Here is a 27,360-nt window from a genome sequence, read left to right on the forward strand (position 1 = left end):
AGACTCAAAAGACCTTTGATTTTATTGGTCCAATAAAAGTATCTTAGACAGATTGATGACAATATAATTGATTTCAATAGGTGCTCTGTATTTACAATACAGATCACGATGAGGTAGGACATATTTGTTGATCAGACTAAATGTTATGTTCATGCATACTTTTCATCCCCTGTCATCCCCTGGTTTGGAGTCTGTCATCAGTGCCTCTTTGAAAAGTCTCTTCTTCTCCAAATTCTCATTTGCCTTTTTCCTCTTGTCTTGTTTCCTCTGTATAGACTCCTTCTTATTCTTCAGAATGTCGCTCTCTTCTCCCTTGTAGGTGACCTCAAGCTTCTCCCTCATTATCTGCCGAGCTCTTTTGCGGTTTGTTTCCACCGATCTGGTTTGATGGCACTGAATTATGAGAGAGGAGTTAGCAATAAAAATGTACAGATTACGGTACCTCCTAAACAAGTGTCTAATGCTGATTGAGCGTGAGGGAGCACCTCAGTTTTTTCAATTTGAGAATACACAGAAAATGTATTCTGATCAATTCTAAATAAATTATTTAATTACCACAAATTCCATGAAAAACAATAGAATGACAATCCAAATAAATTCGTAGTCTATAGCAGCCTAGAGGCAGGTAAATGGTGGCTTCTTCCCTGTCTTCTCTCTGGCGGTGGTGAGAATGATGAACTGTAGGCTACATGTGTGTACTGCGGAGGCCCGTTGGAGGCTTGACAACTTTGGCCAATAAGATTTTTTTTTTTATAATTCAGCTGTGTCTGCCTTGATGTTCATAAATCTCCACCAACCCTCTCTTGCGCAGTCGAACCCAGAACGATATGTGACCACTTGGTTACGGTGACACCGTTCTGCCGAGGACACCCAAAACAGAGTGGCCACTGCAAAGCCCAAGAGCCTGACCACCTCTGGAAGTTGCTGAAACCCTGCTTGGGATATTTAGCCTATATTGACTATTGGTTGAGATGCAGGGCCCGTTCTACCTTGTTATGTCAGGGTGGGAAATTGGAAATGTGAATTTTGGACAAATTGGAGGTAATAATGCATTTAAGTTATAGTTTATTGAGATGCATGAAAACACCACATCAAAAGCTTGATTTTATGATTGTTTCTGAAGGTGGAAACCTATAAGGCCTGAGGTCTGTGGCAAGAGAATTTAGTTCCTCCATGGAATTGCTCGGTTTTGTTACTTTTTGTTACTATTTGAATTGACAAGCTCCGGTATCTGAGAAATGTTTGATTCAATATTTCCACGACACAAGCTAACTTGTTATCTATACTGGTTGTTAACTTGCATAACTGGATAATATTTACAGTGGGTGAGCTTCATTCCTGACAGGCTGATCAGATTAAATTTCAGCCTTTGAGGCTGATAAATCAGGATGCTGCTTTGTAGGCGGTTTCATAGTTCAGGCTCCTTGCAGGCATATTAGCTGTGAAAGTGCTTTAGAGGCAGATGCATATCTGATCCAAGGGGTGAGCTCTATTCCTGGCAGGCTGATCTGATTCAATAGCAGCCTCAGAGGCTGATAAAAGAATGCTGCTTTATAGGCTGTTTCATAGGTAAAGCTTCTTGCAGGCATATTAAGTGTCAGTGTGTTATAGGCTATTGAATCGTATCAGCCTGCCAGGAATAGAGCCCACCCAGTCTTGATCATATACATAATGCACTCTGCTAATCTGCCTGCAATGACCTTTACCTATGAAACAGCCTTCAGAGTAGAATCCTGATTTATCAGCCTCTGAGACTGCTATTGAATCTGATCAGCCTGTCAGGAATGGAGCACACCCACTCTGTAAATGTAAATATTATCCATAAAACATGAAGTGTCTCTTACAATTATACACATCAGTTATGCAAGCTAACAACCAGTATATTTAAAATCTACAAGACTTGCCAAGTTACAGTGCTTTCAGAAAGTATTCACACCCCTCGACTTTTTCCACAGTTTGTTGTGTTACAGCCTGAATTTAAAATGGATAAAGTTTTTTTTTTAAATTGTCACTGGCCTACACACAATATCCCATAATGTCAAAGTAGAATGTCTTTTTTTTATGTTTACAAATTAATAACAAATGAAAAGCTGAAACGTCTTGAGTCAATAAGTATTCAACCCCTTTGTTATGGCAAGCCTAAATACATCCAGGAGTAAAAATCTGCTTAACAAGTCATATAATAAGGTGCATGGGTCTCACTGTGTGTGCAATAACAGTTAACATGATTTAAATGATTACCTAATCTCTCTACCCCACACACAATTATCTGTAAGGTCCTTCAGTCGAGCAGTGAATTTCAAACACAGATTCAACCACAAAGACAGGCAAGGTTTTCCAATTAAAAAAAAAAAATGAAGCAGACATTGAATATCCCTTTAAGCATGAAGTTATTAATTATACTTTGGATGGTGTATCAATACACCCAGTCACTACAAAGATACAGGCGTCCTTCCTACTTTAACTCAGTTGCCGGAAAGGAAGGAAACCGCTTTGGGATTTCACCATGAGGCCAACAGTTAGTCACAGAGTTTAATGGCTGTGATAGGAGAAAACTGAGGATGGATCAACAATATTGTAGTTATTCCACAATACTAACCTAACTGACAGAGTGAAAAGAATGAAGCCTGTACATAATTCAAATATTCCAAAACATGGGAGACAGTGCTGCCTGTCAGTCATCATTCAGGGCTTAGCTGCCCAAGAGCTCTTAGCTCAAGGTAAGGGACATTTAGCTTGCTAACATTCTAACTTATAAACTGATGAGCTCCAGAAACACAAATGAATGCATGATGTTAGCATGAAATGTATCATCCCTTAGTGTAGCAATAAATTAAAACAAATGTGCAGATGGACCGTGGGTTCTGCCACCTCAGACATACTGTCAATCTATCATCAATCCGCCCTCTCCTATTTATAGAGTTTATCTCATGATCTCGACAAACCATATTTTGAAAAAGCTACTTTTTATATGTCATGATCATGAGATAAAGTTGTTCACTCACAAACAGTAATTCAAGAAGATTGAAATGCATAGGCTATTCCCATTAAACTGATTGAGATCAATAAAATGATTGCCATGCAGATGCAGTTAGACCCGGTAAAACAAATAATTATCATTCATGATTGACAATGATGATGGTCTATTTTGAAATTAGGTATGCCTAACTTGGTGTTTTAGGGTATAAAAATATAACATTTTCTTGAGACAATATGTGTGGGCATGGGCAGACGTTGCAATTGGAGGATGCATTTTATGCATATTCTATAACAGGGCTCTCAAACCCTATTCCAGGAGAGCTATCCTGTAGGTTTTCATTTCAACCCTAATCTAGCACAGCTGATTCTAATAATTAGATGGTTTATAAAATGATTTTTTTTTTTTTTTTTTTACCGTTATTTTACCAGGTAAGTTGACTGAGAACACGTTCTCATTTGCAGCAACGACCTGGGGAATAGTTACAGGGGAGAGGAGGGGGATGAATGAGCCAATTGTTAGAATCAGGTTTGTTACAACTGGGGTTGGTGTGAAAACATACAAGACAGTAGTGCTCCAGGAACGGAGTTGGAGAGCCCTGTAATGATAGGTTATTCAAAAGGCTACATCTGTCCATACAAACTTTGATTGAGGAAATTAGATCGTAATTTACATTTCTTTTGCGCTCCCTCACCTAAAAAATGAGCACTACACCACTGCTCCTAAAGGGGGCACCTTACCTACCTTTATGGGGGACCTAAAAGACCCCCATACTTCCCAGGAAGAATAGCCTATCAAAAAGTTAATGTATTTCGTGTTGTCCATGTGTAATATTGGTTGTCTTATGGTCATCATGAACTAAAAAAGGCTTAATGTAATATGTTAGTCACCTTAACGACAATGCCAGTTGGGATGTGCCTGAGCACCACACAGTTGCTGGTTTTGTTGGTCGCCTGACCACCAGGTCCTGACCCTCTTACAAACTGCTCGTCCAGCTCGTCTTCATTTAGGACAGGGAGATCAATGTAATCTTTCTTACCGGCGGTCTGAACATGTGCCAAGCTAACGGGTGGCACAGTAAAAAGTGGAGGTCGTCCTGAGGTTCCCCATGTTACCTTCCCCGTCACTTGAAAGATCAGGTTAACGAATAATCTTGACATTTCCCTCCCGAATTACGTGAGAGGGCTCAGTTTGCATTTAGACTAAAAGTGATATCTCTCTTTACAGTGTTTCAATAATGCAGCGGACAAATTTAGGCGAAAATATGATTGTTTACACGTGTAAATACAAAAGAAACAATCACTTCCTCTTCAGCCTCAGCAAATCAAGTTCGCCGTTTACTTTTTTCCCCTCCTGGATTGGTGGCTATGAACCAACAGTGGCACACTATCGCCACCACATGGACTGAAGTATAAGGAGGACCAACACCTGAAGGCTATCATGGCTGTCTGACATGATTTCCTTTCACGATGACCTTTTAATGTATTCTAGAGCATAATCAAATGGTAAAAATGATCTAATTGGGAAAACAGAGTCAGACAACACCCTCCATATGCAACAATTCCTTTACCTTTTCACGATCAAATGTTGGTCTGTGGAAGTAGATTTATCATGTGTGCCGTTTATACAGTGCCTTCAGAAAGTATTCCCCTTGACTTTACCACATTTTGTTGTTTTACACCCGGAATTTAAATTTAATTGGGATTTTATACCCCATAATGTCAAAGCGGAATTTTTTTATTCAACATTTTTACAAATTATTTTAAAAAGAAAAGCTTAAATTACTTCAGTCAGTAATTATTCAATACCTTTGTTATGGCAAGCCTAAATAAGTTCAGGAGTAAAAATGTGCTTAACAAGTCACATAAGTTGCATGGACTCACTCTGTGTGCAATAATAGTGTTTAACATGATTTTTGAATAAATACCTCATCTCTGTACCCCAAACATACAATTCAAACATATTCAACCACAAAGACCAGGGAGGTTTTCCATTGTCTCGCAAAGAAGGGCACCTATTGATTGGTAGATAGAAAAAAATAAAAACTTGAATATCCCTTTGAGCATGGTGAAGTTATTAATTACACTTTGGATGGTGAATCAATACACCCAGTCACTACAAAGATACAGGCATCCTTCATAACTCAGCTGCCGGAGAGGAAGGAAACCGCTCAGGGATTTCACCTTGAGGCCAATGGTGACTTTAAAAAAGTTAGATGTTAATGACTGTGATGAGAGAAAACTGAGGATGGATCAACATTGTAGTTACTCCACAATACTAACCTAATTGACAGAGTGAAAAGAAGGAAGCCTGTACAGAACAAAAATATTCCAAAACATGCATCCTGTTTGCAATAAACAGTAAAGTAAAGTAAAACTGCAAAAAATGTGGCAAAGAAATTATCTTTGTGTCCTGAATACAAAGTTATGTTTGGGGTATATCCAACACAACACATCACTGAGTACCACTCTTCATATTTTCAAGCATGGTGGTGGCTGCATCATGTTATGGCTATGCTTGTCATCGGCAAGGACTAGGGAGTTTTTTTAGGATGAAAAGAAATGGAATAGAGCTAAACACAGGCAAAATCCTAGAGGAAAACCTGGTTCAGGCTGCATTCCAACATACACTGGGAGACAAATTCAACTTACAGTATGACAATAACCTGAAACTCATGCCAAATATACACTGGAGTTGCTTACCAAGATGACATTGAATGTTCCTGAGTGGCCTAGATACAGTTTTGAGTTATAAACGCTTGAAATCCTATGGCAAGACTTGAAAATGTCTGTTTAGCATTGATCAACAACCAAATTGACAGAGCTAGAATTATAAATAAAAAAATTATGAGCAAATATTGTACAATCCAGGTGTGCAAAGCTCTTAGAGACTTAACCAGACAGACTCATAGCTGTAATTGCTGAAAAAGCTGATTCTGAAAAGTATTTACTCAGGGGGTTGAATACTTATCTAAACAAGATTTTTTTTACAAATGTTAGAATTTCTTACACTTTGACATTACAGAGTATTTTGGGTAAATCATTTACAAAAAATTACTACACATATTTTGCAGATGCTGTCGCAGGTGCAGCAAAATGCTTATGTTTCTAGCTCTGGCTCCAATAGTGCAGTAATACCTAACAATACACACAAATCCCCAAAACAATTTAAAAAATAATTGAATTAAGATATATCGAAACAAACAATGTCAGAGTCCAGATTATAAATATACACTGCTCAAAAAAATAAAGGGAACACTTAAACAACACAATGTAACTCCAAGTCAATCACACTTCTGTGAAATCAAACTGTGCACATTTGTGGCCTGCTGGAGGTCATTTTGCAGGGCTCTGGCAGTGCTCCTCCTTGCACAAAGGCGGAGGTAGTGGTCCTGCTGCTGGGTTGTTGCCCTCCTACGGCCTCCTCCACGTCTCCTGATGTACTGGCCTGTCTCCTGGTAGCGCCTCCATGCTCTGGACACTACGCTGACAGACACAGCAAACCTTCTTGCCACAGCTCGCATTGATGTGCCATCCTGGATGAGCTGCACTACCTGAGCCACTTGTGTGGGTTGTAGACTCCGTCTCATGCTACCACTAGAGTGAAAGCACCGCCCCTGCAGAACCACTCCTTTATTGGGGGTGTCTTGCTAATTGCCTATAATTTCCACCTTTTGTCTATTCCATTTGCACAACAGCATGTGAAATTTATTGTCAATGAGTGTTGCTTCCTAAGTGGACAGTTTGATTTCACAGAAGTGTGATTGACTTGGAGTTACATTGTGTTGTTTAAGTGTTCCCTTTATTTTTTGGAGCAGTGTATATACTGTATATACTGAACAAAAATATAAACGCAACATGTAAAGTGTTGGTCCTATGTTTCATGAGCTGAAATTAAAGATCCTCAAAATTTTCCATACGCACAAAAAAGTGTATTTATCTCAAATTGACAACAAATTTTGTTTACATTCCTGTTAGTAATATTTGTCCTTTGCCAAGATAATCTGTAGACCTGACAGGTGTGGCATATCAAAAAGCTGATTAAAGAGCATGATCATTACACAGGTGCACCTTGTGCTGGGGGGCAATAAATGGCCAATCTAAGATGTGCAGTTTTGTCACACAACACAATACTACAGATGTCTCAAGTTTTGAAGGACCGTGTAATTCGCATGCTGACTGCATGAATGTCCACCAGACCTGTTGCCAGAAAATGTAATGTTAATTTCTCTACCATAAGCTGCCTCCAACGTCGTTTTAGAGAATTTGGCAGTACGTCCAACCGGCCTCACAACCGCAGACCACGTGTAACCACGACAGCCCAGGACCTCCACGGTGTCTAAGACCAATGCAATTTTCAAGGTTGATAATGGAGTACTATTCCTTTAGACACCACTAAAAGATTGGAACAGGTGATTCTCAGTTTTGTTTAGAAGGAGCTTGATTCTCCTATCTGTTGCATCCATATTATGTCACACAAGTAAGAAGGTTTCTGTGGGTCTGGCTCATAGACTGTATATATAAAGGTCTGGCTATAAACAATGCAACATGTGACTGCAAGGCCCCATCTTGTTTTAAAGCATACAACATTAAGCGTATAAGGAAAGGACAAAGGAAAAGAGACCACATTTCCAAATATTTCACTTTACTTTATGGTTTCTTTCGGCTTTTAAAAGGATAGTTCACCCATATTCCAAAATTACATCTTTTTTTCCTTACCCTGTATGCAGTCAGAGATATATGGTCATCATCAACTGTAGGCTGGGTTTTCATGGTGCTTCCTGTAGAGCACCACTGTGGAGGTGTCATAATACCAATCAAACCAATAGTTTTTCCACTGTTCATTTTTCCCATAGGGGATTTTAGAAATACTTAAAATAAGGGCTGTGTTTTGTGTAGACTAACCCTGGTGTGACGTTTTAATAACCATGTAAATCTCTCTCGGACAAGTTGACTTTTATCAGTATATTCGGCTCTATTTCGTCTCAGATTCGAAAATGCTAATTAGCGTCAAAGTAGACATCATGCAAAACTACAAATCCCTGCAAGCTCCTGCATGTCATCTCTAGCTGATGTCTTTGCTAACGGGTATTGTGTCAACTTAAAATTTGCAGAAGACAGTTCACATAATTGTCCATTTAAAGAAATGTAGCCTATTTATTAATTACCACTTTAGCTAACATTTGATAGTTAATCCAGAGATTCTTACCTTTGCCTCGATTCAGATCATCATGGCATTTGTAGTTCTTTATGATAGCTACATTAGCAGCTAATTAGCATTTCATTTTTTGAGGGTAAATAAAGGTATATTGATAAAAGACACCTTGTCCTAGAGAGGTTTACACAGTTATCAAAACATCACACCAGGGTAAACCTACACAAAACACAGCCCTTATTTGAAGTGTTTCTAAAATGAATGCTGGAAAAATGATTGGAACCATTTCCTTGTGTGTCCTCTAGGTTTTATGGGTATTTTGAATCATACTGTGATACTCTATACCAATTGAATAGATTTTACATTATTTGAATTTAATGTTAAGCCTTATTTCCCTGTCGTATGCACAACCTACATTTTTCCTTGACATCATTTGATCTTTTCATAAGTATGCATCATATAGAGAGAAATAGTAATGGCATCTTTTTGTATGCAGTAACTCCGCCATGGGTCTTTGTACAAAGCCTATTGGGAAATTAATGGTGTTTTTGGATTAACGCCGAAAATAAGGACTGTGGTAAACACAGGCTTAGGAGATGTTCTCTTATGAGATAATCTTCATCAGGTAATGTCACTTTTTGTGAATTTTTAAGCATTTATGTAATTAAAAAAAGCACATAAAGAACATAAAAGCTTCATAATGCATAAAGCTCATGTTAACTGACTGATATTATCTCATATATCAAAACGCATAGGATCTCCTAAACCTGTGTTAACCTCAGACTTCATTTTCCGGCGTTTTTCCTTAAACCCTATTCTTTCCCCATTAATTTTCCCCATAGGAATGGCTGAACGAACCAGAGGTAACTCATTTCCGTTTGCGGAAATGCACGAGCATTTGGCCAACAGGGGGCGCAATCCCTTTGGCCTGAGCGCGAGAGGGAAGCAAATTCATAGTTGTGGTTCACGTTCACGTATGTAGCAAACAAGACTAGAGGCAACCCTCAGAAGTTCAGGATTGCGAGTATCTTCACCATATTGTCGCAATACTCATGATTCAAGAGGATTTACGGACTTCGGTTTTATCGGTGTTTGAATCCAGAGCGTCTCTTTCGCTCGAGCGGTAACTGAAGTGATGAAGGCAACTCGCGTGTGAATTACTACTGGATACAATAACGTTTCAGTAGCCTACATGGATTTTTGTCGTTTGTCATAACTTGACTCCGCTTTTTATCGGTTTACTACCATACAGTTTATGGCCAACGTAGTTATTTGTTCAAGGAAATGTGAGGACTCGGATGCAGCTCAAGAAAGATGATGACCTGAGGCTGTCCCTAATTCATGTTTACATGAAGTAGTTCAACTATCAAACGTCCTCAAGACAACGGAAAGGAAACGGACTAAATTAATTGTGGGCTACATTGTAACATTTCAAGCTGGCATGTAATGTCACTTTTTATTTTCTATGTCTGCTGAGTATCCCACAGAGGAACCAAAACGCGCTCGTGACCGAAAGAGGGAACGGCCAATTAACTTTGATTTTGGGTGAGTCCTAGACAGTATTCTATTTCAGCGCATCCTTTTTATGCATGTGATGAGCATTGCGAGCCATCAATTTGTGATTACCCTGCCGCGATGTTGCTAGGTAACTGACTTGTGTAAAGATTGTGAGTTCACTTTGGGTCACAGTGAAAAGCTTGGAACAATTTCAATAATTTCCTCCACAGACAGCAGCAATGGAGGAAATTCAAGGAAATCATGCTTGATTCCCTTGACTTGTTACATTGTTACCACTATCAACAATCTCTTTATCAGCACACAAGAGATAAATTAATGCAGGAGAGAGTTAGTCAACAACTCTGGATTTGTTGTATGCTGTTGAAAAGAGATGCATTATAACACTAAAAACAGTTCCCTATGTCTGGTTTTTGGGGATTACTTGTTGCCATTGAGTGATTTACAAATGAGCCTGTTTGGGCAACTTTTATATTGTCGCCTTAGCCTGTCACTTGTAGCATGCTTGTTATAAATCTGAAGATTGGGAAATTGGGATACCTAGTCAGTTATACAACTGAATTCCTTCAACTGAAATGTGTCTTCCGCATTTAACCCAACCCCTCTGAATGAGAGAGGTGCGGGGTGCTGCCTTAATCGACGTCTTCGGCGCCCGGGGAACAGTGGGTTACTGGCCCAACGCTCCAACCACGAGTACCATGTTGCAACATACTGTATGTACCTTTCCACTGTACCTTTCCTTTCTTGAGGTATCTGCAGTTACGGATTCAGTACTGATTCATCATGCAAGTGCATACCTTAGCCCAACCCATGCTTATCTCTACAATATTGAGACCTGTTGCAGGTTGCCCTTTGTGTTGTCCTTTTGTCTTGTAGGTTGTAAATATTAGTCAGTTATCTTCTGACACAGTGGCCCATCTGAGTTGCTGTGTTCATAGTTTGTCATCTTCTATTTTCACATGATGTATTTTCCAACAAGGTTTGCAACTGAACTGTGCCTGTTGTTATAACAGGGTAGTAATGGTATTGATTGGAACAGTCACATATGGTAGTCTCTTTGAGTGATCTTGTGTTTTTCGTCCAGGTTATGTAATGGTCTCTCGTCAGTCTTTTAATAATTTGAATTAATATGCTCTGACTGCAGTATCACCTGCACATTTGTTCCACTTTATTTGTCTGTCAAACTGAAGAGAAATGGTGTGCTGTTTGTCCATCAATGCCTCTTAATATGTGAATTGCAGCTGTCAGTTGGTCAGGTTCTGTGGGCTTCCATGGTGAGGTGCACTCCCCAGTCTACTGTAATTGAGGCCATTGTGACTCACTCTCCAGTGCTGACAAGGGCCTGTGACCACTGCTGCCCAGATGGTGGTTCTGCACTGAAGGGCAGCCCTGACGCAGTGCCACTGTTCTGGAGGGCGGCCGCACTACCACGGCACACTACCCAAGGTTGCCCCCTCTCTCAGTGGCACTGTACTGAAAACATGCACATTCTTTCTGCAAATGTATGATTTTTGGGCCAAAAGGCGCAGGTTTCTCTTTAATTATTTGGTTGACAAAGTAGCTGAACCCCCCCTACTGTAGCAGGTTGTGAAGACATGTGGTGCCTCCCCCTCAGGCCTGTATAAAGGACAACATGGCATCACTCCAGCCATACACCATCAACACACTGATAGAACTTATGTCCTCCTCACACACAATGACATCAACAATACACGTCTACTGCCAGAAATAGATAAAGGGATTAAAAGTGCATAGGCTACTTTGAGGAGATGTGAGGTAACTGTTATGACACAGCTTTTTATTTTTAGGGTGTAGTAAACAGTGGAATTCCTGCCTTTCAAACATGGACGACAGGCGCACTAGATTCTTAAATGGCAAGTTGTTATTTTGAGATGACTCTGTAGGTGTTGATGTGTGTTTTGTTATGTGCACAGGATCTTTGCACAGATCAATTATCCTCCATGCTGGGCTTGTGGGAACTTGTTTTGTATTCTGATATACAGTCATTTTTACTTAATTCAGTATCCCTAAAGAGAGTGACAACAAAGCCAAATGCAATAGGAGACTTGAAATAGTATGTACATTTAGTATGTAGTATGTACATTTTTTGCTGTCTGAATTGAATTAGTGGCATGTCTTTGCCTTTATTTCCCCAGTGCACACCCAGATGCATGTACGGGTAGTTCTGACACATGGTCAGCTTCATTATACGCTGCAGATTGTTATGTTTGCGTTCCCTGTTCAAAGCACATGTCAGATAAACTGATTTATAACAGCATAAAGTGTGAAAAGGAAAATTAGTCACTGGGTATCTTCTCACTCTCTCTCAAATGTTTCCCTGTATCATGAGGCTGAGATGACTGTGTTCTCCAACCTCTGGAGTGGTGTCTGATGATACTTCAAATAAATAAAATTCCACTCAAACTATCTTTTGGTATTTGTTTCATTAGTCCACTGTTGATACAGTCCCAAAATGTTTTGCAAGCCAGCAATCAAGTAGTTTTCATGATAAAGAACTTTCAAAATACAGAAATACAGCCAGTATGATGCGTTTTGCATCATGTGATGCATTTTGCGTCATACCGGCTGTATTTCTGCCCAACGTGGACGGCAAGAGCTCAGACACACATGGAAAATGAAATGACCCCGGGAATCGATAGAACATCGCTCAGAGATGCCCAAAAACGATATAACATAAAAATTGGGTGAATCTTTGCTTTAAGGATGAGGAGGACTTGAGGTGAAGAAGATCTATTATAGCCATCAGGATAACCACTAATACCCACTGATCCAGGGAAACTCCTCACTCTCACTTGATTGTAGGGGTGTAATGGTACACATATTCATACCGAACCGTTCGTTACTGGGACCTCAGTTCGGTCCACACTGTGAACCGGAATGAATACATTAAAAAAAACATATTTACAAAATAAAAACACTAGGTCTATAGATAATGCCGACACGGTTGTAGGCCTATGCATCTTTAGTAAATCTGGCTATTCAGGCTATTTTGTTAAAGATCGAATCAAATTGTAATTGTCGCATGCGCCAAATACAGTGAAATGCTTACTTTACAAGCCCTTAACCAACAATGGAGTTTTAAGAAAGTACAAAAACAAATAATAATAAAAGTAACAAATAGTTACAGGGCAGCAGTAAAATAACAATAGCGAAGCTATATACAGTGGGTACCGTTACAGAGTCAATGTGCGGGGGCACCGGTTGGTCGAGGAGATGTTGTGACTATGCATAGATATTAACAGAGAGTAGCAGCAGCATAGAAGAGGTGGAGGGGGGCAATACAAACAGTCTGGGTAGCCATTTGATTAGATGTTCAGGAGTCTTATGGCTTGGGGGTAGAAGCTGTTTAGAAGCCTCTTGGACCTAGATGCTCCGGTACTGCTTGCCGTACGGAAGCAGAGAGAACAGTCTATGACTAGTTGGCTGGAGTCTTTGACAATTTTTAGGGCCTTCCTCTGACACCGCCTGGTATAGAGGTCCTGGATGGCAGGAAGCTTGGCCCCGGTGATGTACTGGGCCGTACCCACTACCCTCTGTAGTGCCTTGCGGTCGGAGGCCGAGTAGTTGCCATACCAGGCAGTGATGCAACCCGTCAGGATGCTCTCGATGGTGCAGCTGTAGAACCTTTTGAGGATCTGAGGACCCATGCCAAATCTTTTCAGTCTCCTGAAAATTTCGAACTGTCCTTTTGTGAGTTACACCTGGGCGACAGGTAGCCTAGTGGTTAGAGCGTTGGGCCAGTAACAAAGGTTGCTGGATCGAATCCCTGAGCTGACAAGGTAAAAATCTGTCCTTCTGCCCCTGAACAAGGCAGTTAACCCACTGTTCCCTAGTAGGCCATCATTGTAAATAAGAATTTGTTCTTAACTGACTAGTTAAATAAAGTTAAATAAGTTAGTTAAATAAATGTAAAATAAATAAATAAATAACTAGTTCTGTACGATGGCGAGTGATGGGGTCGATAAACCAGAATTGGAGTATCCTTCATCATTGTTTAAATCTCCAGTTTTGTTCAACATTTTGGCTTCCAAGTAAATTACATCGGCGATGGACAGACAGTTGTGGATAAAACGTTAACGTTATGTCGCCATGCTCAACGAGCTGCCAACACCTCAAACATGTTGAAACATTTACGCCGACATCACCCCAGTATACCGGAGCAAGATGGAAACGCAAACAAACAACAACACATCATCTCCCCTCTGTATTCAAGCAGCCCTTGGCAGGTGCTTCTGACCTGTCCGAAATATTAAAAAATATATATATTTGTACTTTTCATTCTTTTTTAGTTTTACAATTTTTACCCCTTTTTCTCCATCAATTTCGTGGTATCCAATTGGTAGTTACTGTCTTGCGTTATCGCTGCAACTCCAGTACAGACTCGGGAGAGGCGAAGGTCGAGAGCTGTGCGTCCTCCGAAACACAACCCAACTAATCCACACTGCTTCTTGACACAATGCCCACTTAACCCAGAAACCAGCCGCACCAATGTGTCGGAGGAAACACCGTACACCTGGCGACCGTGTCAGCGTGCATTGCGCCTGGCCCGCCACAGGAGTCGCTAGTGCACAATGGGACAAGGACATCCTTGCCGGCCAAACCCTCCCCTAACCCGGTCTACGCTGGGCCAATTGTGCACCGCCCCATGTGTCTCTCTGGTCGCGGCCGGCTATGACAGAGCCTGGACTCGAACCCAGAATCTCTAGTGGCACAGGAGGATATTGCATATTTCTACCTTTGTCTACCTATTTAGGATACATCACCATGAAGAGAGTGACATTTATATCCATAATTAGGCAGTTCTGTGTTGTATAGATCAGGGACCCAATATGAAATTCTGCAATTGTGTTACATGGTGTAAATCCACTTCGCTTACGGTAGATCAGTGATTCCCAAACTTTTTATAGTCCCGTGTGCTAGAGGTCGACCGATTAATCGGAATGGCCGATTAATCGGGGCCGATTTCAAGTTTTCATATATATATATTTTTTTGACCTTTATTTAATCTTTATTTAACTAGGCAAGTCAGTTAAGAACACATTCTTATTTTCAATGACGGCCTAGGAACGTTCTGCCTCGTTCAGGGGCAGAACGACAGATTTTTAACCTTGTCAGCTCCGGGGATCCAATCTTGCAACCTTACAGTTAACTAGTCCAATGCTCTAACACCTGATTACATTGCACTCCACGAGGAGCCTGCCTGTTACGCGAATGCAGTAAGCTAAGGTAAGTTGCTAGCTAGCATTAAACTTATCTTATAAAAAACAATCAATCAATGACTCATTGCTCCAATGTGTACTTAATCATAAACATCAATGCCTTTCTTAAAATCAATACACAAGTATATATTTTTAAACCTGCATATTTAGCTAAAAGAAATCCAGGTTAGCAGGCAATATTAACCAGGTGAAATTGTGTCATTTCTCTTGCGAGTCAGGGTATATGCAACAGTTTGGGCCGCCTGGCTCTTTGCGAACTAATTTGCCAGAATTTTACGTAATTATGACATAACATTGAAGGTTGTGCAATGTAACAGGAATATTTAGACTCATGGATGCCACCCGTTAGATAAAATACGGAACGGAAAAATCGTTTTGTTTTCGAGGTGATAGTTTCCGGATTAGTCAAAGGTATATGGTTTAGAGAGAAATAGTCGATGCGTTATAATTCCTGTAATAACTTGCGGCTGAATTTAAAAGGGGTTCCTTCGTTATTTTACCGTTCATGTCTTCCATAGAGAATGTCTTGATCTACTTCAAATAAGGTCTGTGTTTCGTGCAGGCTTAAACCGCCTCAACGTTTTGATACCCGTGTAAATCTCACTGGATAGTTTAATGCAGTGTAACGTTTGTCAACATTATTTTCATAAATCCACTCTACAAAAAAATGATCTTCGCTATATTTAGCCAATTATTGGATCAGAGTACCTTTTCCTGATTGGATATCTACACAGTTTATAAAATTGGCACGTGGTGTAAGCCTACACGAAACACAGACCTTATTTTAAACGTGAATCTAAAAATATCCTATGGAATGAAATGAAGGAACCTTTTCAGATTTTGCTAGAAGAAGGATGGTCATGGAATATGACTCCGCACTTTGGTCGTCTTAATTCTTACCATGCCCATTAATAAAATAGGATTCCTGCATATTAAGAAATTACAGTTTGTTTCAACATTATCACAGGTAACTTAAACTCTATTTTTATTCAAACAGTTGAGAGGTATTTGTCTCGCTAAGCAGACTCTTCAGTATCAATTGGTCACTTCAGAGCTGTATGTGTGTGTGGTGATTGATATGTATTTATGATTAAGTTAAAATAAAAAGTGTTAATTGTTCATGTCAGTATGGTTGCAGATTTCATATATTACAAAAAATGTGTGAATAGCTCGTATAATATATAATATATTATATTATTTCTATTTTGTTCCATAAATCGCTCCATTATCGGTATCCGGCTTTTTTTGTCCTCAATTAATCGGGTATCAGGTTATCGGCGTAGAAGAAATCATTTTAATCGGATTCGACCTCTGAAAACGTTGTACCCCTTCAAAGCATACCCCCTCTAAAAGCACCAGCGTCAGCGCATCTCTCCACAATGTTGTTTTTTGCCATCATGTTAAAAGACCTTGCCAACAACACCACACTATACAAATACCTATTAAACAATAGATGTGGTTATGTCGCAATCCCGGCTCGTTGGGAAAGGTACAAAAAGCTCTTATGAGGGACCAGGAACAAATATAATCTTTGCTCTTTATTTAGCCACTTACATTATAAAACTTTATTTCTAATCGAAAAATTGTGAATAACTCACCATAGGTTAATGAAAGGGTGTGCTTGAAAGGATGCATGTAACTCTGCAATGTTGGGTTGTCACGGCTGTCTTCTTTCCTCCTCGCTAGAGGAGGAAAAGTTAAGAAGGATCGGAGGACCAATATGCAGCTGGTATGTGTTCATCTTGTTTTTAATAGAAGAGACACTTTGCGGAAACTAATACAAAAACAATAAACGACGACCGTTGAAGCTAAATAACAAATTTGCTGACACTAAACACTAAACAGTTACAGTGGGGGAGAACAAGTATTGATACACTGCGATTGTATTTTGCAGGTTTTCCTTACTTACAAAGCATGTAGAGGTCTGTAATTTGTATCATAGGTTACACTTCAACTGTGAGAGACGGAATCTAAAACAAAAATCCAGAAAATCACATGTATGATTTTTAAGTAATTCATTTGCATTTTATTGCATGACATAAGTATTTAAACACAGAAAAAGCAGAACTTAATATTGGTACAGAATCCTTGTTGCAATTCAGAGATCATACGTTTCCTGTAGTCTGACCAGGTTTGCACACACTGCAGCAGGGATTTTGCCCACTCTCCCATACAGACCTTCTCCAGATCTTCAGGTTTCGGGGCTGTCGCTGGGCAATACGGACTTTCAGCTCCCTCCAAAGATTTTTCTATTGGGTTCAGGTTCTGGAGGACTGGCTAGGCCACCTCCAGAGCAGCAACGTTTGCCTACATACGGACAGTTAGGGAATTCCGCGATGAGAGTAACGTGTTAATGTGATTGGATGTTATATATTTTGACTAGGCTACCTATATTGACGTTGTGTTGTGTTATTCGCTGAACACTAATGATTTAATTTTATTTTTGGCAGTGAACGAGGCTACTCAGGCAGAGAAAAAAACTCACCCAAATGTATAGCCCCGTTGGAAATCTAAATGGACTGTTTGAAAATAGTGAAGAGGAAAAAAATATAATTAAAAAGATTCCATAAAAAAAAATAAGAGGCTGAATCAGTGGTTTATTTGGCGTACCCCTGATGGCATTGCGTACCCCAGTCTGGGAATACCTACTGGTAATTCTCTGGGCAATTCTCCTGTATTACCAAATGAGGAGAGTTTACAAACCACCACCACCATCAGAGTATACTTAAATGTCATCTTTAATAATATGTGAGCTTTACTATAGCCCTTTGACTCTCAGATCAATTCAGTGTCTATAATGAATTCTGAGAGCGCCTATAAAAGAATACCAAGATCTTTTATAGCCAAGATACACCCCCCTAGTCGACATGACAAACCACAGATAATAGGAACTCTTCACAAAGGGCCTTTTACTTGAGAAAGGAGTATCCCTTAGCCAGATTGCATTCGCTATAAATTATCGCTCAGTTTGGTCTCTAAAACGAGGTTCTAATCTCGTTCCTGGTACTTCATAGTGCAAAAACATTACCTCACTATCTGGAATGTTCTTTAGGCTTTATTGGCCAAAGACATCGTAAATCTCCTCTGTCAGTGCTATCTCATAGAGGCCCATCCTCAGTGGAACACTGAACACACAATAGTCGACAGATTCTATTCTGTCGAATAAAACAACCATTCTAATGCAATACAAAGATTATAATATAATCTTACAAGCACAATAACATAATCTCGCAATTTTCCACAACAAGATCAATACCAAAACAGATGTTTTCAAAGACAAGATGTCATGTCATAGCTGACACTCCATTCTTCTGCAGACATCTTTGAATCTTAATTCGGAGCAGATATTTAAAGAGTTTTTGGAATTTACCGTAATTCTGTGTTATGAATTTTATGAATAAATGACTAAACAATGTATACATTTAACTATAACTATAACTAATTGAATTCTACCCTGTTTTTCTATATTGATAAATAATGTTAGTTCATAAGGAAGAGGTTATGTAGCATGTATGAGGGAAGAAAGGAATGTCTTTGTGTACCTAAAGAAAACTAAATGGATCATTAACCTATGTTTGAACCGACTAAGCTATAACTCTGTGGAGATAAGGGAAGACAGCTCAAGCCCCTCTGGGTTTTCCGTATCTGGGGGGGGACTGGAACTGTCAGCTAAGTGGTAATAAACTGAGGAGAGATTTCAGGAGATAATCCAGATATTGTGTGTAAGGTATGTGCGTAAGTGTGTTGGAATGAACTTTTGATCAGCTTTGTCCTCGTCGGAGGGGGAGGGACTCTATGACGCTGTGTGTAATATATAATGTGATGTACATGGTTTTTGGAGGAGAGCTCTCTCGAGAATAAATGCTATTGATTAATTTGGTGGCTGGTCCTTGTCCATTTTATGCAAATAAGGATCTTACAAATTCTTAGAAACGGACAGAGTGTTTGCTTTATTATAATTAAATTGGTTAATGAACATATAGGAAACAAATTCCTTCAACATTCTGTTACCAAACTTTGCATCTGCACAGTTCTTCCAGTAAATATGTTTTGCAAAATGTTCAGTGTAAATTGTTAAAAGTTGTCCTTGTGCATGGAGTTGTATGGTTTGTTAAACTTTGAAATCAATGGTTTTTGTTTGGCATACATTTTAAATGAAAAACCTGAGTCTCAGCGCAATTCTGTGTAATTGCCCAAAGGTTTTGTGGCTTCACCCCTCATCTTCTACATCTGCTGTGGTATTAGTGTGTTATATGATTTAGCGATGACCGAACACCAGACTGCTCACTGTCGGTCCCGCCTCTCTCTATCTGTGACTGTGTGTCACGTTCCTGACCTGTTTTCTCTTGTTTTGTATTTATTTAGTATGGTCAGGGCGTGAGTTGGGTGGGTTGTCTATGTGTTGTTTTCTATGTTGGGGTTTTGTGTGTTCGGCCTGGTATGATTCTCAATCAGAGGCAGCTGTCAATCGTTGTCCCTGATTGAGAATCATACTTAGGCAGCCGGGGTTTCACGTGTGTTTTTGTGGGTGTTTGTATTTCGTGTCAGTGTTCGTGCCACACGGGACTGTCTTTCGGTTTGATTCGCTTTTGTTATTTTGTTTTGTGTAGTGTTCAGTTTATTGTTAATATATCATGGACACTTTCCACTCTGCGTCTTGGTCCGATCCCTACACCCCCTCTTCAGACGAAGAGGAGGAAATCAGCCGTTACACAGTGTTTATGCTCCAGCCTGCCAATCCTCAGCCAGGGGAGAGGACAGGACCTGGTGTGCTCTGTTGTGCTGTGCTGTACATAGACAAAGTCAGGTGCCACAGCGGGATCTTGCCCAGGGAGAGGAACCCCCTAGACTGCATTCTGCACATAGCCTACCTTCATTAAGCCTGGGGTTTGGCCCAAGTTTGTTGAGCCTGTTGAGCTTGTTTCTCACACAGTAGATACAGTATACAGATGTGTAGCGCTAGGATCCTTTCTCCCTCTGTTAGTTTTTGTCACACCCCTCAGAGACAGTCTTAACCTTAAAAACTTAAACCTTTCAAAGTCCTGTCATCACAATTTCACATTCTGTTCAGGCCCTCATTAAAATTACAGTAGGCTAAATAAATGGTTTTTACTTTTGCTGTGTCTGATACTTTCACTCCTGATTCCGCGTTGTATTGCTGTTGCCCAGACTTTGCTGTTAAGATGTGTTTTTTTGTGTTTCCTGCAATCAATATTTAACATTCTAGGACATTTTGATGATGATTTAATTGGAGGTCAGAATGTGATATGTCCACGCTAAAGCTATTTATAAACTGGGCGGTTCGAGCCCTGGTATATCATAGGTATGACAAAAAAGTACTGTTCTAATTACATTGGTAACCAGTTTATAATAGCAATAAGGCACCATGGGGGCTTGTGGTATATGGACAGTACACCACGGCTAAGGACTGTATCCAGGAACTCTGCGTTGCGTCGTGCGTAACAACAGCCCTTAGATGTGGTATATTGGCCATATACCACACCTCCTCGGGCCTTATTTCTTAAATACACTATATACACAATATATACAAAAGTATGTGGACACCCCTTCAAATTAGCGGATTTGGCTACTTCAGCCACACCCGTTGCTGACAGGTGTATAAAATCGACCACACGGCCATGCAATCTCCATAAACTTATATTGGCAGCAGAATGGCCTTACTGAAGGCTCAGTGACTTCCAAAGTTGCACCGTCATAGGATGCCACCTTTCCAACAAGTCCGTTGGTAAAATTTCTGCCCTACTAGAGCTGCCCTGGTCAACTGTATGTGCTGTTATTGTGAAGTGGAAACGTCTAAGGCAGTGGTTCCCAAACTTTTTATAGTCCCGTACCCCTTCAAATATTCGTCTTCGAGCTGAGTAGCACCAGGGTCAGTGCACTCTCTAATGTTGTTTTTTCCACCATTGTAAGCCTGCCACACACACATACAATACATTTATTAAACATAAGAATGAGTGTGAGTTTTTGTCGCAATCCGGCTCGTGGGAAGTGACAAAGAGCTCTTATAGGACCAGGGAACAAATAATAATAATCAATAATTTTGCTCTTTATTTAGCCATCTTACATACAGTGGGGCAAAATAATATTTAGTCAGCCACCAATTGTGCAAGTTCTCCCACTTAAAAAGATGAGAGAGGCCTCTCCAGAAAATCACATTGTAGGATTTTTAATGAATTTATTTGCAAATTATGGTGGAAAATAAGTATTTGGTCAATAACAAAAGTTTATCTCAATACTTTGTTATATACCATTTGTTGGCAATGACAGAGTCAAACGTTTTCTGTAAGTCTTCACAAGGTTTTCACACACTGTTGGCTTGTAGTTTGGCCCATTCTCCATGCGATCCTACTCTAGACGCAGTGTGTTTTTGGGGCTGTTGCTGGGCAACACGGACTTTCAACCCCTCCAAAGATTTTCTATGGGGTTGAACAATCTGGAGACGGCTTAGGCCATGCCAGGACCTTGAAATGCTTCTTAAACGAAGGCCACTCCTCGTTGCATATCGGGCGGTGTGTTTGGACAATTGTCATCTGAAGACCCAGCCACGTTTCATCTTCAATGCCCTTGCTGATGGAATGGAGGTTTTTCACCCCAAAATCTCAGCGATACATGGCCCATTCATTCTTTCCTTACACTGGATGCAGTCCGTCCTGGTCCCTTTGCAGAAAAACAGCCCCAAACATGAATGTTTTCACCCCCATGCTTCACAGTAGGCTAATGGTGTCTTTTGATGCAACTCAGCATCTCTTTGTTCCTCCAAAACACGAACGAGTTGAGTTTTTTACAAAAAGTTCTATTTTGGTTTCATCTGACCATATGACATTCTCCAATCTTCTTCTGGATCATCCCAAATGCTCTCTAGCAAACTTCAGACGGGCTGGACATGTACTGGCTTAAGCAGGGGGACACGTCTGGCACTGCAGGATTTGAGGTCCCTGGCGGCGTAGTGGTTACTAGATGGTAGGCTTTGTTACTTTGGTCCCAGCTCTCTGCAGGTCATTCACTAGGTCCCCCGTGTGGTTCTGGGATTTTGCTCACCGTTCTTGGATCATTTTGACCCCACGGGGTGAGATCTTGCGTGGAGCCCCAGATCGAGGAGATTATCAGTGGTTCTTGTATGTCTTCCATTTCCTAATAATTGCTCCAACAGTTGATTTCTTTCAACCACAAGCTGCTTACCTATTGCAGATTCAGTCTTCCAGCCTGGTGCGGTCTACAATTTTTGTTTCTGGTGTCCTTTGACAGCTCTTTTGGTCTTGGCCATAGTGGAGTTTGGAGTGTGACTGTTTGAGGTTGTGGACAGGTGTCTTTTATACTGATAACAAGTTCAAACAGGTGGCCATTAATACAGGTAACGAGTGAGGACAGAGGAGCCTCTTAAAGGAAGAAGTTCAAGGTCTGTGAGAGCCAGAAATCTTGCTTGTTTGTAGGTGACCAAATACTTATTTTCCACCATAATTTGCAAATAATTCATTACAAATCCACAATGTGATTTTCTGGATTTTTTTTCTCATTTTGTCTGTCATAGTTGAAGTTACCTATGATGAAAATTACAGGCCTCTCTCATCTTTTTAAGTGGAGAACTTGCACAATTGGTGGCTGACTAAATACTTTTTTGCCCACTATATAAAGCCTTATTTGTTCATAAAATTGTGAATAACTCACCACAGGTTAATGAGAAGGGTGTGCTTGAAAGGATGCACATAACTCTGCAATGTTGGGTTGTATTGGGAGAGAGTCTGTCTTAAATAATTTTCCACACACTGCCTGTGCCTGTATTTAGTTGTCATGCACCTATGTGAGAGAATCCACTCTCACATAGGGAAGTGGTTGCAAAGGCATCAGTGTCTTGACAGACGATTTTCCAAGGCAGGATACTCTGAGCGCAGCCCTATCTAGAAATCTGGCAGTGGCTTCTGGTTAAATTTTCACAGAACCGCTTGTTGCAATTTCCATGAGGCTCTCTTGTTCAGATATCGGTAAGTGGACTGGAGGCAGGGCATGAAGGGATAACAAATCAGTTGTTTGTGTTGTCTGTTTCGGAATGTACCTGTGTAATCACGCACCCAACTCACTCAGGTGCTTCCGCTATATCACATTTGACATTGTCCGTAAGCTTGAGTTCATTTCCCACACAAAAAAACTCAACAATGGATGGCAAGACCTGTGTGTTGTCCTTGTTAATGCAGACAGAGAAGAGCTCCAACTTCTTAATCATAGCCTCAATTTTGTCCTGCACATTGAATATAGTTGCGGAGACTCCCTGTAATCCTAGATTTAGATCATTCAGGCGAGAAAAAACATCACCCAGATAGGCCAGTCGTGTGAGAAACTCGTCATCGTACAAGCGGTCAGACAAGTGAAATTTATGGTCAGTAAAGAAAACTTTAAGCTTGTCTCTCAATTCCAAATAAGTGTCAATACTTTGCGCCTTGATAACCAGCACACTTCTGTATGTTGTGAAAGCGTTACATGGTTGCTGCCCATATCATTGCATATTGCAGAAAATACATGAGAGTTCAGGGGCCTTGCTTTAACAAAGTTAATCATTTTCACTGTAGCGTCCAAAACGTCTTTCAAGCCGTCAGGTATTCCCTTGACAGCAAGAGCCTCTCGGTGGATGCTGCAGTGTACCCAAGTGGCGTCGGGAGGAACTGCTTGCACGCGCGTTACCACTCCACTATGTCTCCCTGTCATGGCTTTTGCACCATCAGTACAGATACCAACACATCTTGACCACCAAAGTCCATTTGATGTCACAAAGCTTTCCAGTACTTTAAAAATATCCTCTCCTGGTTTCCAGTGGTTTGCAGAAGAGGATGTCTTGGGGGGGTCTTAATTGACCCCCCCATAAACGTAATGGACATATACCAGGAGCTGTGCCAGGCCCGCCACGTCTGTTGACTCATCCAGCTGTAACGCATAGAATTCACTGGCTTGTATGCGAAGCAGTAATTGTTTCAAAACATCTCCTGCCATGTCACTGATGCGTCGTGAAACAGTGTTGTTTGATGAAGTCATTGTCTGTATAGTTTTTTGGGCCTTTTACTCCAGCGTTGTCCCAGCCATATCCGTGGCAGCAGAACAACTTGTGTCGTCGACAGGTGCAGGTGTAGTACTGCTGGTAGTAGCAGTACTATCAGTAGAGCTGGTATGTGTCTCTATGGACGCGGGCCTTACTTTTTTTGAACCATTTATCAATTTTTGAGCAGACGGAATGAGCAGCAGCTACGTTTGGCTATATACGGACCGTTAGTGGAATTCCCGCGAGAGAGTAACGGTTAATGTGATTGGATGTTAATTATTTCACTAGGCTACCTGTATTGGACATTGTGTTGTTATTTCGCTGAACACTAGTGTCTTGTTTTGCACACTTTGTACAAAATAATAAAATGCATTACTACAGGATATTTCTTAACGTAGCTCTTTATTAGCTAGCTATAACTGACATGTTCACGTATCGCCAACCAGGATCAAGCTGACCATGACCTAACCATTTGGGTGGTCTTAACCAATCATAGCACAGTATTATATGGCGGTAAAATGCATCCAATTATAATTCAGTATGTTTACACATATGAATGTTACATCCCCCTTCTTTTAAAACAAAATAAAAATGTTTACATATTCTAAGCGTTTCTTTTGAAAACATGCTCTGCAGTTTGAACTCAAGGTAAGTAACCATTTATATTGCATACTACACCAACTGAATCAACATAGACTCTGAAACAATGATCCAACATACTGTTACTTTTCGAACAAGGGATTCTCAGCAACTCAGCTTTCACAGTAGAAATACATCTTAACATTTCAAACAAATACAATTCCAAAGCATTTCAAGTGAACTTTCATAAACAAGTTTACAGTCTGGAACTCTTTTAGGGCAGCGATCCGCCTACACCCTTTGGCATTTCACAGGTCTAGGACAGCTCTGGGCTTGACCTCTCTTCCTGACCTTGTGCGATATGATGCTGAGTATGCTTCTTTGTCAGTCAACAGTTCTTGTGGTGTTGCAGGTAAGTATGGTGTATGTTGTGCTGTGTGTGTGTTTAGTCCATCACGTTCTCTTTCAGGGGAACAGTTCATCTCATCAGTGTGTTGTTCTTTTGTGTTCAGTAGGTGACGACGATTGCGGCGGTACACCGCTCCTTCTGCGGTGCGGACGTGATATGAACGTTCAGTGTCAGCTGGCTGGATGACGACTACTGGCTTCCAGAGGCCATGCTCTTGGATTCTAACTGACTCTCTGTCGATCAGTGGTGGCAGTGGTCTAGCTGACCTGTCGTAGTATCGCTTTTGTTGTTGTTGTCTCTGTGCACGTTTTCCATGCATTTCCTTGTAGCTGACGACCTCAGGTTGCAGCTGCTGGTTGGTGCTGGGAAGGATTGAGCAAAGTCTGCGGCTCATCAACAGCTGGGCTGGTGATTTGAARTTGTCAACTGGAGTGTTGCGGTATTCAAGGAGACTGAGGTAGGGGTCTCTMTTGTCTGCTTTTGCTTTATCCATGWGTGATTTAGCAATCTGCACAGATTTTTCAGCAAGGCCATTACTTTGAGGGTAATGCGGGCTTGTGGTGACATGTGTGAACTCCCATGCTTTTGTGAAGGATTCAAACTCATTTGATTTGTAACAGGGCCCATTGTCAGATATTAAAGTCTCTACAATGCCATGCCTGGCAAAGGCTGCTTTCAGCTTGTGTATCACAACTGCAGATGTGGTGCTGTGAAGCTTGTCGAGTTTGAAGTATCTGCTGTAGTAGTCCACTGTTACGATGTAGTCCTCGTTGTTCCAGGTAAACAGATCGGTTGCCACGACCTGCCAGGGTCGGTCTGGGATACAGTGAGGTAACATTGGCTCTTTGGTGTTTGAGGGGCGTCGTTCAAGACATATGGCGCATTTACCAACAATGTCCTCTATTTGTTTGCACATTCCGGGCCAAAACAAAATGTCCCGTGCTCTCTGTTTGCACTTTTCCATGCCCATGTGTCCAGCATGGATCTTTGTCAAAATCTCTTCTCTGAGACTGGTAGGAATAATGATTTTCTCTCCTTTGAAAATTATTCCGTTGATCTGTGATAGTTCATCACGATGGTTCCAGAATTCTGAGACGCTCTGAGGGCATTTTCTCCTCTCCTCAGGCCATCCATCCTGTATGACTTTCCTCAGCTGTGCGAGTTGCGAGTCCTTTTCTGTTTCTGCTTGGATCTCCTTCAGTTTTGTGTCACTAACTGGTAAGTTGCTGTACACAGTGTGCACTTGCGTGTCCATACCTTCACTGAGGCTGCTGTCCTTATAGGTAATACACTTCCTGGAGAGTGTGTCTGCGACAGGGATGTCTTTGCCTGGACGGTGAGTGATTGTGAAGTCATATTTTTGTAGTTGAAGGATCATAGATCATAGTCTCTCACAGTTCCGTCTCTCACAGTTGAAGTGTACCTATGATAAAAATTACAGACCTCTACATGCTTTGTAAGTAGTAAAACCTGCAACATCGGCAGTGTATCAAATACTTGTTCTCCCCACTGTAGTTGGGTGGGCTATTTACAGATGGACTGTGTACAGGTGCGATGATCGGTAAGAAATGGAGCCACTAAAGAACCGTGCAGAGCTGGAAACAGTGCTTGGCATGGTCAACTACTTAGCCAAGTTCGCACCCAGCCTCTCCAATGCTAATGCACCTCTTTGAATAACATCAACTACGCTATATGTAGGCTACTTAGCTTGTCTGATGCTTTAAGCACTGTGATTAAAAAGAGGGAGCCAGAGATCAATCTAGTCTAACCAGAAGAAAAAAACCTGTTCCCAACCCTCCTCCTCCCGCTGCTGCTGGCCTTCACAGATTCTGCCTTTCTGCTCCTGAAGTTGCCAGTAATAGGCTACACCAGCGGTCTGCAAACTTTTTCATTTGGAGTGCTAAGTTGTCGTACCATTTCTACTGATCTGTGTGCCAGTTCTGATTTTTTTTCATACACACATTTTCGTGGAACAGTTTAATTTAATTTATAATAAAGTTTTGAGAATTGAAGACTTTCTCAATTCTCAAAATAATATAATGTGGTTAATCAAAATTCTATCTTTTGAAAATTATACAAATCTAAAAGTAATTTCTATTGCCATTGCCAATATGTAAAAATAGCCTACATAAAGCCAACAAATAAAAACATTGCAGCCTGCAGGTAGAAAATATCCTGATACAAATAAATATCCTATCAATCACATTGGCTATGTGTGGGCTGTCTGCAAGGAACTTGAAACATTGCTAGCACAAGCTTCAGTTGATACAAACTTTCAACATTGTATAAAATATTCTGCTCCCTCAGTTTCCCACACCAGTGAGCTACAGACAGACAGCTTAGGCTATTTGCGCAAGGGATAAGAAGTACTCAGGTAGGCCTTTTTTAGGACGTTCCCAAAGATTTTTCAAAAAGGCTATGTTGAGGAACTATTGTCAAT

The 27,360-nt window shown here is 40.7% G+C and overlaps 2 protein-coding genes across 3 annotated transcripts in view; one reads left to right on the forward strand and one right to left on the reverse strand.

Moving 5' to 3' along the window:
• Positions 1–67: 67 nt before the first annotated feature.
• mtrfr (mitochondrial translation release factor in rescue) lies at positions 68–4,328 on the reverse strand. The gene is made up of 2 exons (XM_023978154.2): positions 3,868–4,328; positions 68–393 (listed from the first exon to the last, which is right to left on the reverse strand). Exons 1-2 carry the CDS (start codon positions 4,135–4,137, stop codon positions 163–165), a joined length of 501 nt encoding a protein of 166 aa, XP_023833922.1. The 5' UTR covers positions 4,138–4,328; the 3' UTR covers positions 68–162.
• A 4,709-nt stretch (positions 4,329–9,037) lies between these two features.
• LOC111957829 (membrane-associated phosphatidylinositol transfer protein 2-like) overlaps positions 9,038–27,360 on the forward strand; it is a 97,661-nt gene continuing 79,338 nt past the window's right edge. For both annotated transcript variants that reach the window (XM_023978851.2, XM_070437043.1), the window contains exon 1: positions 9,038–9,676. The gene's annotated coding sequence lies outside the window, so the exon portion shown is untranslated. The remainder of the gene's footprint in view (positions 9,677–27,360) is intronic.

The sequence above is a fragment of the Salvelinus sp. IW2-2015 genome, linkage group LG33 (genome assembly GCF_002910315.2).
Source record: "Salvelinus sp. IW2-2015 linkage group LG33, ASM291031v2, whole genome shotgun sequence".
Taxonomy (NCBI): Eukaryota; Metazoa; Chordata; class Actinopteri; order Salmoniformes; family Salmonidae; genus Salvelinus; species Salvelinus sp. IW2-2015.